Source organism: Embiotoca jacksoni, unplaced genomic scaffold (assembly GCF_022577435.1).
Source record: "Embiotoca jacksoni isolate LCO1_2020_lvr unplaced genomic scaffold, fEmbJac1.0.p SCAF_11, whole genome shotgun sequence".
Lineage (NCBI taxonomy): Eukaryota > Metazoa > Chordata > Actinopteri > Embiotocidae > Embiotoca > Embiotoca jacksoni.
Genome location: NW_027185241.1, coordinates 5,372,507 through 5,386,411, shown reverse-complemented (window position 1 = coordinate 5,386,411; position 13,905 = coordinate 5,372,507). Strand labels below are relative to the sequence as shown.

Here is a 13,905-nt window from a genome sequence, read left to right as displayed (position 1 = left end):
CTGGAATGTAGTTTCAAGTTTTGAATTTCACATTAAAGCTGCTGCTTGACAATTCAGATAGACTGAGAGCTTTAGTTTGATTGTTTATGGCTTCATGGAAATGTGACATTTACATTCCTTCTTGTTTGTGGCTGTTGTGGGTGGAGATGGCGACGGTCGTAGCAAGTTTTGCCTTTGACGGCAACTATATTTCCTCTCATGGAGAAGTCAGCGCTATTTGGAAGTGACTTTTGTATGTGTTTCCAAGACGTGTCTCCTGTGGCAACACTGAGGAGTATATTTTTCCACAAGATTTCAGTGAGCATGGCTTTTACTGGGCCACACAAACGTCTGTCATGGTTAGAGCTGCAACGATTAATCGGGTAGTTGATTGTTTTGGCTTTTAATTGAAAAAAAATGATAAAATTGCCGGTTTTCAGCTTGTTAAATGTGGTTATTTTCAGGCTCCGTTGGTCCACTATGATAATAAACTAAATATATTTTGCTTGTGGACTGTTGGTCGAGACAAATCAATAAATTTCTTGGGCTTTAGGAAACACGGGTCTACATTTTCCATTCCTTTCCATTTCTTAACATTTCAAAGACCAGACAGCTAATTGATTAATCAAGGAAATAATTAACAAATTAATCAATGAAACTAATTGTTATTTACAGCACTGGTCTTGCCAGATTCAAGTCCTTCTCGGCCAAACCAAAATGTTTCTAATCTGATCATGAGTTTTAGAATTAAGACCTTTGATCAAAGGAGAGGGGAGTGAAGTGTATGAATACCTGAACATGCTAAATGAATAGTTCAAAGCTTTGGGAAAATGTTCATATCAATTTTCTTGACTAGAAATGTGAGAAAGTTGATACCACTCGCTTGTCTGTATAGCAGACATTAAAACTATAGCCTGCAGACAGCTTAGTTCAACACAAAGACTTTCCACTCTTTGTGTTGAACTTAGCTAAGGGGAAACTGCTTGCCTGGCTCTGTAACAAAATCTGCCTACCAGCACCTCTAAATCTCACCAATGAATGTGTTTAATAGTTGTTTAATCAAAAGCACATAACCCCAACACACATTTTTATATGTCAGCTTTTGTAGAAATTAAACAAGCATTATATAGAGGGCTGATTTGAGAACTTTAGAGGGGCTGGTAGGAGTATCTGGATACCATGGACAGAGCCAGGCGAGCAGTTTCCCCCGATTTCAAGTGTTTATGCTAAGTTGAGCTAAGCAGCAGCAAGAGGTTGCTTCCTCTTCAACTACCAGACATGTTATCAATCTTCTCATATAAAGGACGCTATATATTTCACACAATAACTTCGTTTCTGGGGACCTGCCTCGGACCATTTCTGAGTCTTTCTGAAACTCTTTATCACTATTTATGTTTATATTAAGTGACCCCTGTCCCGCATGTTGACCCACATTTCACTTAACATCTGAGCGCCTGAACAACTAAAACATGTTTTTGTTCCAACAAAGTGTGTAAATGAGTATGATGATGTGCGTCTACATACCAGTCTTACCATAGAGAATGTCTGATAATGAAGGCAGCGAGTCAGTTTTTGTGAACTGTCCTGCCTGTTGCTGCCTGCACAGTGCCTCATTGCAGACATTGCTCTGTCATCTAACCTGACTTAAGTACTGTTTGTTGCAGCTGCACTTTCATTCAGCTAAACTGTCGGAGACTTTTTGATAACTCCCTCTGACATGTGCCTGCTTATTTCTGGAATTGCGTTAATCCCCCTCCTTCCTCACTCCTCCACCCTCCTGCCTCTCTGTCTTTGCATATCACTCTCTCGGCTGTGGTTGTTTGTAATGATGGTTTCGGGTAGGCCTTGTCCTCAACTGACTGTGGGTGGGAGCATCTGGAGCATATAAAAAATGGGTGGAGATGGGCGGATGAGTGGACAAAAGACAAAACACAACCTGACCACTGCTCAAAATGCTCGCAGGCACTATGGGAATTTTTTGTAACAACATGTGTTCATGTAACTTGCTGTTACCTGTGAGCCCAGTGACTCTTTGGTGGAGCATTTATTTTGGTGTTAAAACATATTACACACTCACACCCCTCCAGTCTGCATTAATATTAACACTGTAATTCTTTGCTGAGTGTCAGGAGGGGCCCTTTTGCCTGGGAAGTGTGGTGTAAAGTAGCATACATCTGCTGTCAAAGAGGCATGACATGAACGACAGCCCTACACTTAGCGCTGGAGAGTGTCGGTGTATGCATGGCCACACAGTTAGGAAAAGTATTGGGCACAGAGAAATGGATGGAGAGAGCGTAGAGAGGGTCACTCAGATGAAGTGAACACTCCAGTGGCAGAGGGGACAGTCGTGAACTAATGCAGGTCACCTCTGCAACAAGAGAAAAGAGCATTTACACCCACATCATGAACAGAACGAGAGGGGAAAAATGTGAAAGAAACACATTTGTATGCACAAACACAATCCTATCATCCACTACTTTTGTAATCGTGCTTTTTCTACTCTAATTTTCTTTTCTCCCCTCTCTCCTCTCTGAGTATTAAAGCGCTTTCCAAACAAACAACAGATCTGACATCAATAATGGAGCAGAGCGTATCTCCTTATTTAACGAACAGGGATGCCTGCCCTGCTGTCACTTTTTAGATTAATAATATACACATGCAGAGAGGAGGAAGAGGAGGAGGAGAGGGACTGGGGACAAGATGGTAGAAAAGGTATCGAGTAGAGTGAGTAAAAGACCGGGAGTGGAGCAGGAAGACATGAGAGGCCAGCGTGCATTAACGCAGCACTCAAGTTCAGATTGCAGACTCAGCACTTCTCCAAACTGTCAGGGACAAACTTTGAGTGTCTCTGCCCTCAGATGGACCAATAACAGAGATGCTGGGGTGTTCTGTGTACATGAAGGGGCTGCCTGAGAGTTAAATAAAGGGGCTTTTACTGCCAAGTGGACCTGCCAGTAAATGTCCCTCTCTTTTGTTCGTGGTTGTCTCGCGCACACACACGAGTGATGGTGCCTTAGCTCAAGCTAATCCTTGAAAGGTGTGTGTAACAGTGCACTCAATGCTTATCTTAGGATGTCGTGGTGAATTATTCAACATGCTAATGTCATGCAATGAGACATGCATGAAGCTCTTTGAACACTCCTCCATGTAATCCTCATGTACAGGTTTGTCCCGGGAAGAGCGGAGGCGACGTGAGGACCCGAGTCCCCAAGGCCCCAAGGCCCCAAGGCCCCATGACAAGAAACTAAATAGCAGAGGCATAAATATTAATGTCAATGTAGTTAGCTGTATATTATATATTCATGAATGTGCCCTGAAGCACAGGGTTAATTGAATTTGGAATGACACTTTTGCAGCATTTGTGTGTGTGTGTGTGTGTGTTTCTTATCTGATATAAATAGGATGGTGCATAATGAGGTCACAATACTTGATATGTGAATGTATGCTATTCATGCATGATATGTTTATGCATAATCATAATTTGTTATTCTGACAAACGAAGGATTTTTGTTGACAAGGCACGGACACAAAGCTAATCAATAAGGAGTTTGCCTGTCATCACACACAGCTTGAAGAGTACAACATGAGTCCTGCTTAAATTGCATCGTCAAACAGAGCAGAAGAGCTGTGTCACTAATGGAAATAGTCATTCTTCTGAAAGGCTTTAGATATCCTGGCCTGGTGGATTTAGTCCTCTCCCTGTAGCTGATTTGATCCTGATCGCCTCTGTGATTCCAGACGCCAAGCTGTCCAGACATGCGCTGCACTAAAAACAAGTTTTTCTGATGCCTGTGGTTGCATGTAATCCTTAGCTGTCACAGTCCATTTGTATTCTTTCCTTGAACAATTCATATCACTCCAAATCCTGGAGGACCTCCATGGAAAATGTGTGAATTTAGTTAGATTGACCTAAAGACAAGCTAGTGGGTGAAAACAGATAGAAACACAGGAGAGGGAGGGGGGGATTGTAAAGGGGAAAAAAAGAGACAGGAAATGAAGGTTTGGAGGACGGATTTGCAGAATCTCCATCTGTGAGTATAATCCTAAAAAAAAAAATCTGTTTTCAGAACAGAGAGGTGGGGGTGATTTATATCATAAGCCACAATTGATCTTACTCTCGTATTATTCGTTTGATTCATTAAGACAGGCAGTGGGATTCAGTGTGTGCGCGGGCCTGTGTACCTCTGTGTTTGAGAGACACAGGAAGAGAGAAATAAAAATGCATCTTTCTCGCTGGGTCACTGGTGTTTTGGTGGACCAGCGTACCTTTTAAAATCCCTGTGTGCACGCTGATTATGGAGATAATATATTTCTGTTGATCTTTGTCTGGTTGTCACAGAGAGAAAAAGAGAGACTCCTTTTCTCCGGTGAACAATTGTGTGACATGAAATGGAAACGAAAGCATAAAAATTGGGTGGCGACAATGGCGAGAATGATTTATTTCTAAACAGAGGTAGAAGGCTTCAGTCACCGACAATGCTTTCTATGTGTGTATGTGTCTACAATCATTTTAGGTGGTTAGTGTTGTGCTTAATGAAATCGGGCACTGTGTGTTGCTCTTCATTAACTCCATCTGTGCAAGCATCCAAACCTGAAGTCTGATGTTTTTGCCACCTCTGTGCACACGACAAACTTTGGCCTGCGTTCAATCGGTGGCTCTCTAACAGAACTGAGCGCAGACTGTGCCAGACTGAAGGAACGGCAGCCACCACGGTTTTTGAATACTAATGTAAAATTCAAGGGCTTCAGTTTTGTGTGGGAAGCTGCCATGTGTCAGCACGCAGCACGTAGCACGCAGCACTCAGAATTGAAGTAACTCGGTGTGTGTGTGTGTGTGTGTGTGTGTGTGTGTGTGATTTCTTTGCCAGCTTGCTTTTTAAAGCACTTAAACCTAAAAGCAAATTATGGCAAAATACACTCCAACATAAAAGTCATATGCTATTCTCATGCTTTCAGTCCAGATCAGAGAAAATGAGAAAATGTCTGTTAGGACCAGTAACAAAGGAGGAACACTGAGCACGTCGCCCCCCTCCTACATCAAAGTGTTGAAGGTTCCCTTTAGGCCATAGTATAAGACGCATCACCTCTCTTAAGTTTCAACAAAATGTAACAGTAACTGTTATGGCCTTTTAAAGTTGAAATATTTGACCTTTAATCACGGTGCCCCATCAGGTCAATCGGTTTAATTTTTTAAACTCTAGAACATTGTGCCAAAGTGCATCATTGCTCAGAATTAGTTATTAGGTTTGACAGATGCACACAGCTGGAGCCCTCCCTGATTTTATTGCATGGGGGGAAAAAAATCAAAGAGAAATATGGAAAAAAAAACCTGGCGCACTTCCATTAACGGTAGACCAACTTCCAACTACTTGTGGTATTTAACAAAAAAACAAAAAAATGCTGATTTTAAAAGCTCCCTCAAAAAATACTTTACAGAGTTTTTCTCAGCTTCTGAATCACTAGAGCAGATCTGGGTTTTAGGTTTCGATGGCACCACAGACGCACACAGTTTGTGGTTTTCAGTCTTTGAGAGAATATCTCATGATGACAAATTCTGTCTCGCAGTCACTTTTCTTTTTAAGCACTCACTCTATTTCTCAGTTAAACTCCTGAGCTGCAATCGATAGCCTTAAACGGAAAGCTATACACATCTTATTTGTCTGTTCTCTCATACTTTGCCTTTGTCTCTGCTTCTTCACCCCCCAGTGATGCTGCTGGACACAACAGAGTCTACCTCAGAGCTGGGCTGGACCACCTATCCAGACACAGGGGTAAGCAGGGAGCTGTCTGTCAATGTGCTTTCCAGCTGTTGGAGCATTGAAGCAGTCGTGTTGGGAGGCCGAATGTGTCACACACATGTTACACATTATGTTTTAAGTGTAGGGTGATAATCACATTGTTCGTTGGGCTTTGTGGTGTAACGCTAATTAAACACTGTGGTATGTCATACATAACATTTATTTTTCTACAGAAATGGTCATGTTAGGTAGCTGATGGTAAAAATGGTTTTAACCATGTTCATTTTTGTTATTGATTGATTTGTTGATTACTTTCTGGATTCATTATTTGGTCTATGAAAGGACAGAAAACACAAAGAAAAAGCAGCAAAGTGTCACATTTATGAACCTGTAATGACTAATGATTGATTATTAAAATGCCAATTGCTAAGGTTAGTAATTGAAGTTTTAGAACACGTTTAGAAATGATTATATTCAATTATTTGTTTCATCATGGCTAAAAGTCATGTATGTCATTATTCTGACATATACAAATATAAATATAGATATAAGATAATATATAAATGTAGATAATGTATGTCTCGGAAAACATACTCATAGAGGAAGTATACCTATTTCTATGCTCCTAAACTGATCACATTTGACCATAATGATTAATTTTACTCATTGTATTAAGAAAACAATAAACAATATTAAATTTAAGGTCACCCTTGCCTGGTACTGTAAATCCATGTGTACAGTCCACTTTATAATGAACATGCAAGATTAACCATAGAAATTCACTATGAATACCATAGCAATCCCACTTTACACCCAGTGGCTCAAAATATGAGCAGATGATTTAAGCACCCAAGCCCAAACACAATAGCTTTTTACTTTATAATTTTCTGCTAGATTTCCATTAAACAAACATGTTTGCCTTGAGATTTTTATACTGTGCTCTATAGAGCTGATGATCAGTTTGTCAGCTCACATGTGCCCAGGCACATTGCATTTCTTACAGTGTTCACATGTTCACACGTGGAAATCAAGCATGCTTGCTTGCTGACACATTTTCCAATGTTACATTGATTACTATGATTGAAGTACACAGCAGGCTTCCACAACAATTTTGCTATTTCCACTGTACACTTCTCTTTTCTTCAGTGTGTGGCATTTTACAGCTGTTATAGATTACCAACTAAAGATTTGGAATAAGGTTATAAATGCTTATCTAATGTTTAGTTATGGTTTAAGTTCAGGGTCATTATCTTCCTGAATGGTTGGCAACTGACTGATTGGTGATGCTTCAGGTGAGTTGCACACAGCCTTAGATTGAGCAAGGCCTCACCTTGCCTTTAAGACAACCTTGAGGGCTTAAATGCCACTCATTCTTTTTTTTCTATTGCTCTCTACTGTGTGTCTTCATCCATGGTGAAATTGCTCAGATTGAACCATAGATCTCCCATTCTTGAGCTGCTTTTTATTTAAGGTTGTCACATTGCCTTGAGCTGTGTAAATATGTGTGTGTGTGTGTGTGTGTGTGTGTGTGTGTGTGTGTGTGTGTGTGTGTGTGTGTGTGTGTGTGTGTGTGTGTGTAGGAGGGAGAGGGGGGGGTCCTGATTGTTATGTGTGTGTACTTGCGTGACTGTGCTAGGGTCAACTCTTGGGTCAGTTAAATTCACTGATCTGTGAGTGATTATGGCTCAGTTCTAATATGGCTCATAATTACACACATTCATCGTCTTCATTGTCACTACCGTTGAGATGATCAGTCAAACTACATTTGAGAAACTGTAGGACAGTATATCTACATATACTTTTTACTGTAGAGGCAAGTCCTGTGTCAATTAGTCATCCAGTTCAGGACAATACTACGATTAGACTTTATTCAAAACGGCCAACATGTTCAAACATCTGATGTATTCATTTAAAGCATCATACTGTGTATTAAATACAGTCACAACTAGCTGAACGCTTCATATATACCTGTTACGTCTGGCAAATAAGTGAAACTACAGTACAGAATACTGTACAGTAGTCTCTAATCAACATCTGGCAGGAATACACACTCACAAGGAGCCTTTTATCTCACTTTACACTCAACTTTAGCTTTATACTCTGTCATTATCACCCGAGTCTGGCCTCCAGTGTCAGGGAGTAATTGTACATGATGTTTGATTAATTAGGGCCTCGTGTGTTAGGATTTTGTGAACCATGATGGCAGTTGCTAATAAGAGGCCACCCATTTCTGTGTGAGGGAGTAGGTATGCGCGTGTGCGTGCGTGCGTGCGTGCGTGCGTGCGTGCGTGCGTGCGTGCGTGTGTGTGTTCATGAGCAAGTCAAGCATTTGCATGATTTTTTTTTTTTTCCCTTTATGGTCCCTGGATGAGAAGTGCTTCTGAGATGGAGATATGGTTATTTGACCCGGGGCATCGAGCTGAGAGAAGTAGAAAGACAGACCAAGAGAGGGGGAGAGAACGAAGGATTGTGTGTGTGTGTGTGTGTGTATGTGTGTGTGTGTGTGTGTGTGTGTGTGTGTGTGTGTGTGCGTGTGTGAGTGTGAGTGTGCGCGCGCCTGTTCTTATTTTTAACCCTTTCCTCACTTTTCCCGTCACGTCCCATCTTTTTTCATTTGCTTTAGGGTCAGTGGATATTCTTTACTGCACGCTCTCCTTCTTCTTCTTTTTTTTTCTTTCTTACCAGCCTTTCCTTTATTATAATGTCCTGACAAGGCTCTTTGTCTCTGCTTCCTTCTCTTCCTCTTTTAATCTTTTCTCCCTTTGCCCCTCACAGTCCCAGAGCCACTTGGCCTCAGATTCTTCCTTTTATCCCCCAACTCTGTCTCCACTCCCTTATTTCCCTTCAGTGTCAAAGCAGCAGACACTCTACATTTCTTACTGTAGTCTTTGCATTCTTCCTTTGTGTGTGTGTGTGTGTGTGTGTGTGTGTGTGTGTGTGTGTGTGTGTGTGTGTGTGTGTGTGTGTGTGTGTGTGTATGTGTGCATACAGTATGTCTTGGAGTATATGTGTGTTCCTTCCCCTGCTTCCAAGTGTTTGTGTGTGTGTCCATGGTTGTGTCTGAGGCCCTTCCCCTCCCTGTCCTCTGTCACTGGAGAGATTGCGTGGCTCTCTGGCATTTCGGTTTGAATTAAATCATGAAAATGAGTTGTCCCTATTTCTTTTTTTCTTTCCTTCTTTCCACCCCTCTTTCCCAATCCGGCCTGTTTTTTTTCTTTCTTTCTTCCTTCATAAGGGAGGGAGAAAACGAGACGAAGGAGGGGGGAGGGGAGGATGAGCTGGGGGGTTTAGGGTCAGAAAACAAATGATAGCCGTGTTTTTTTTCTTTAAAGGCAGAGAAGCATTCTGCACACAATGCCACACACGAATACTGGTGGCAACCCTCTCTACCTGAAAGTCCTTTTTACTTCCACCTCACTCTGCCACGCAAACAGACACACACACACAGACTCTTCCTCCGTTTACTATTTTCCAACTTTTCTCTCACCACCCTCACCATCCCTCTTCCCCACCATGTGCTCTCTGTTGTCCCCTCCATCCGATTTCCCTCATTCCCATGTCTGACAGAGTGAATCACAGCCTGGGAGAGAAAAAAGTGTCCTTTCACTCCATTAGACTGACAGCGCCTCAGACTCTTTCTATCTGCTCACTGATCTTATCATTATTCCAATTGGACCAAATATGAAGGCACTCTCCCATGTGTGATGCTACAAAGATATCCATTCTTTCTGGCTGTTAGCACCACACAGAGAAAGAGACACAAGCATAAAGAGATACACTAACATGCACAAACACTGTATCACACACGCTAAATGCAGCTTGATAGGGTGTCAGGACCTTTTGTCCTCTTGCCATTGTTATAGAGTGCATAATGGTGATGAGACCTAATACATAATTCCTCTGTGTTACACCAGAAAAGGCCCTGCTTGTCACTCAAGGCTACACAGGCTTAAGGCAGAACCGTTTCATCCTTGGTGGCATCATACTGTATAATTGGTGAAACTAAACCTTGCGCCTGCATTTACATTTTGTCTCATCTGACAGAGTCTCATTCAGAGCCATGTCTCAGAGCCGCTCAGTTTCCTTCACAACTCACATCTTGTACTTTAACCCATTTGTGCATCTGCAAGTATTCAGCTTCTCTAAAACACAACAAAATCTGCTAATTTTATTGCGCAACAGCTGCCATAAGTCGGACACACCCGCTGCCACCTGTCACAAGTGAACAATGGCACGCACGCAGATCCCACACCAGTGCAGGAGGAAAACCCAAGCACATGTCACTGTATAAAGCAGCTCTATTGTTATTATAAAGCAGTATTATACTTTAGCAACTTATTCAATTACAAAATGCCAACTTAATTATTTTCTCTCTTACGTCCGACTGTTTTTCTCTGATATTTCAGCCTCCATCCTGATATAATGAACAGAAATGGAATTTTGTTCATTGTGTTCAAAGTTTCCAAGAATGCTTTTAAAAAATTCAACATCATCTTGTCTTTTCAGAAGTGACCTTGCCTCTGTATTTTTTTTTACTGAGGAAATAGTCTTTTTGAAAACCATTGACATCATCTTCTGTGGATTATCAACCAAAATCAGGACATGTTTTTTAACAGACATTGATATTGAAATTTTGTAAGCATCAGGTATGGTAGTGTCAACGGTCATTACATTGATCTGGGCGGTAATATCTCAACAGCTTTTGTTCAGATTGACATGAATGTTTTTGCAGACATCCGAGGATCACATATCCAGTGAAATATCGTAATATCTACTGGGTGGATTGGCAGAAAATTTTGTACAAAAATCAGCGGTTCCCAGAGGATCTATACCAGTGTCTTTGGTGATTTCCTGTCTTTTCCAAACTAAAAAAGCAAAAACTCAAAGGTTTTAGCACCGGTGAGAATATGTAGCATATAATTACAATTTTGTCTGCAACACTTGAAGTGTGTTCTGTGCTGTAAATGAAAGGCTCGAGTGGTTTAATGACATGCTGGTTTTATAGTCATTGATTACTTAATTAGACAGTGGAGAGTCTATTGTAGAGTACCAGGAAATACAGACAACCCACGTCACTGAGGACAGTAAACAAAAGCTTTTCAATTATGGATTTAATACTAATGTGCGTTATATCAGAACAAAACAGAAGCTCTATCCTCATCATCTCAAGTATGAGGATGATTCATAACTATGGACAAACCATAAACATACTGGGGTTTTAACGGTTTATAGCAGAGTGTCCTTGCTCAAGATCTTGTTTCTCATTAGCTGAATTCAGTTTAAAGGAACTCATAATATTGTTTCTGTCTCTCTCAGTGGGATGAGGTCAGCGTCCTGGACGACCGGGGGAACCTCATACGAACCTTTGAGGTCTGCAATGTCAACCAAAATCCCCGTCTGCAGGACAACTGGTTGGCTACGCCTTTCCTGTACCGTCACTCAGCTCCACGAGTGTTTGTCACGTTGCATTTTTCAGTGCGTGACTGCGCCAGCCTACGTTCACCATCACCCACTTGCCGAGAGACGCTCACCCTGTACTACAAACAGGCCGACTCCCAGAGAGAGCTGGAGAGGACCTGGGTAGCTGAGGTGAGGTTAAACATTAGATGCTCTGCATTATAATTCCAATTTCTAAATTGTATTGTAAGTGTTCTGTCACTTTAAAGCAATGTCAACACACATCCGTTTTCATTTTAAAACTGTGTTTAAAATGTAGGGTTGATAACGCCACGGGTTACGGGAATTGTTGCAAATTAGAACTAGAACCTATTAACGTGGCTGTATTCGTGATGGTACATGAACGTGCCACGTAGGCTGATACAAAAGAAAAGTTTTCTCGGCGGCAACCTGATGGCTGAGTGGTTAGGATGCATACTACATTGGCTAAATTGCCCTTAACAGCAGAAGTATCCTATCTACTGTTTTTTTGTTTTTTTGTTTGTTTGTCTTGTTTGGTTTTTATGGGGTCTGCTCAACATACTCAAAGACTAAACAGACAAGATCATTAGAAATTTAATGGAGCGGTTTGTTCGATTTTGTTGCATCTAGTGGTGAGAATGCAGAGCGCAACCAGCTGAACACCCCTCGCCTCACCTTCCCCTGCCAAGCGTGTAAGAGAATCTATATTGGCTGGGAAACTGGCACAAAACACAAGTCTTTCTCTGGAGCCAGTGTTTAGTTTGTCCCTTCTGGTCTACTGTAGAAACTTGGCAATGCAACATGGCGGGCTCCCTAGAAGAGGACCATCTTCTTATGCAGATTTGAAGGCCTCATTCTAGGGTAATAAAAACACAACAATTCTTAATTTCAGGTGATAATACGAAAATGAAAACATATTTATGAATATTATATTATATTTTTGCCAATATTTCAATAAGCAGCATTAGTGATTCATAGTTGTTCAGCTATCATCACCCCATGACACGGAGGAACCTCCCTGATTATTGATGGCATCCTTAGACCATACTGGTGAGAAGCACAATCTACACTGTGGTCTTAATAAATGTCACTTCAGTCCCACTAATAACATCTTTAAGACTTAAAATGACCATTTTACTCTTATTGCAGTATTAATTATATATATTATCAAGACTTTCGCTATCCACACGTTTTATTTATTTAAGTATTTAGTTTTGTTGTGGTTTTTTTAATGAATTTTTTTTTCTTAGGCTTTTTGAACTACTGAGTCTGAATTGCCTGAGCAACATGAGCAGTCACAGTCACAGTGGGAGGGATGTGGTATTTGTATAGATGAATGCGTTTCTCCTGAGGGAAGTGAAATGCTTTTTAAAAATGCAAATCAAAGCCTGATGAAGAATCAGGAGAGTCAAAGAGGAGCAGGAAGCAGTGCAGCGCAGAAAGTCTTGAAAACAAACCCCCAATGGGATCTGTGCAGATCTAAGTCAACGTTTACATTTCTCACTAAACTACTTCATAATATAAATATATGCCTGGGAAAAAAAATACAGCACAACTCTCAGCTTGTCTCTTATCTTGCCATTACCCCCTTATTTCAGTTTTTTTATTCCTTTTGATTTACTCTACCGTATGTTTCCAGTCGTTATTCTTCTGTCAACCACTTTATTTTATAGTCCACAATTTTATTCTTTACTTCTTTCCTTCCTGTCAACCACACTCTCTCCGTGCTATTTTGTTTTCTCTTGACCACTCATTATCTTTTCCTCTGTCTCCTGTCCACTCTTTGTTTCTCCAGCCATCTAGTGGGGAGAAGGATACTAGGGAGGGTTGGGTGAAGATCGACACCATTGCAGCTGACAAGAGTTTTTCCAAGGTGGAGCCCAGTTTACCTCACAAGTATCAACCCAACAGATACAGCCGTATCAACGTTAAGACTCGCAGCTTTGCCCCACTCACACGCAATGGGTAATCATCACTGTACTCCACTTTGTCTGTGTTGTTTACTAGCATCATTGCTCCCTATGGATGTTCTCCATCTTCATATCTGACCCTTGTTTCAGGTTCGTCTTGGCCATCGTTGACAGTGGAGCTTGTGTTTCTGTCATGGGTGTATCTATCTTCTACCGGCGTTGTCCAGCCACCAGCCTCTACTTGGCATCCTACCCAGCGACTCCCTCGGGTGCAGAGCCAACTGCCTTAGTGCCTGTGAGCGGAACATGTGTCCCCCACAGTAAAGCACAGGGAGGCACGCCCCCTCGCATGCACTGCAATGCTGAAGGAGAATGGATGGTGCCTGTCGGAGGATGTGTCTGTGACGAAGGCTATGAGCCAAACCTCAATGGATCTGCCTGCTTGGGTGAGTTGAGGAAACACTGACAGTAAACTGATCAGGTTGATTCCTATGGAGAGAGATTAAAAACATCTCTGCTTCATTGATGCACAGTTTAGTTGTACACTTACTGTGAATGTGTGGGGAGCTGTGGGAGACAGATTAAAAAGGAGTGGTCCTAAGAGCTGCAGCAGAAGCCAGGATATCCTTTTAGTCTTTTTGAATGGGCAAAGCACATGTATTAGAGTAATAGTTTGTGGCATTTTGGGTAATTCTCTTATTTGAATCTCTGCTGGTTGCCTGGCAAGACTCCGGGAGGTTACCGCATCTGGCTAAAAAACACCACATCATAACAACACAGATGAAACAAACAGGATATAATGTGTTAATTAAAGAGTTTACAGGTGCTGGTTGACAGATTTCTTTTACCTTTGAACAGAG

At 41.5% G+C, this 13,905-nt stretch overlaps 1 protein-coding gene across 4 annotated transcripts in view; it reads left to right on the top strand.

The window, feature by feature from the left end:
• Nucleotides 1–13,905, top strand: part of ephb6 (eph receptor B6) — a 39,497-nt gene that overhangs the window by 5,976 nt on the left and 19,616 nt on the right. For all 4 annotated transcript variants that reach the window (XR_011177904.1, XM_069142545.1, XM_069142544.1 and 1 more), the window contains exons 2-5: nucleotides 5,686–5,750; nucleotides 11,034–11,306; nucleotides 12,931–13,100; nucleotides 13,196–13,491. Coding sequence is in view for 3 of the 4 variants with exons in the window: in XM_069142544.1 (XP_068998645.1) it covers nucleotides 5,686–5,750; nucleotides 11,034–11,306; nucleotides 12,931–13,100; nucleotides 13,196–13,491 (804 nt within the window). In the remaining variant the exon portion in view is untranslated. The remainder of the gene's footprint in view (nucleotides 1–5,685; nucleotides 5,751–11,033; nucleotides 11,307–12,930; nucleotides 13,101–13,195; nucleotides 13,492–13,905) is intronic.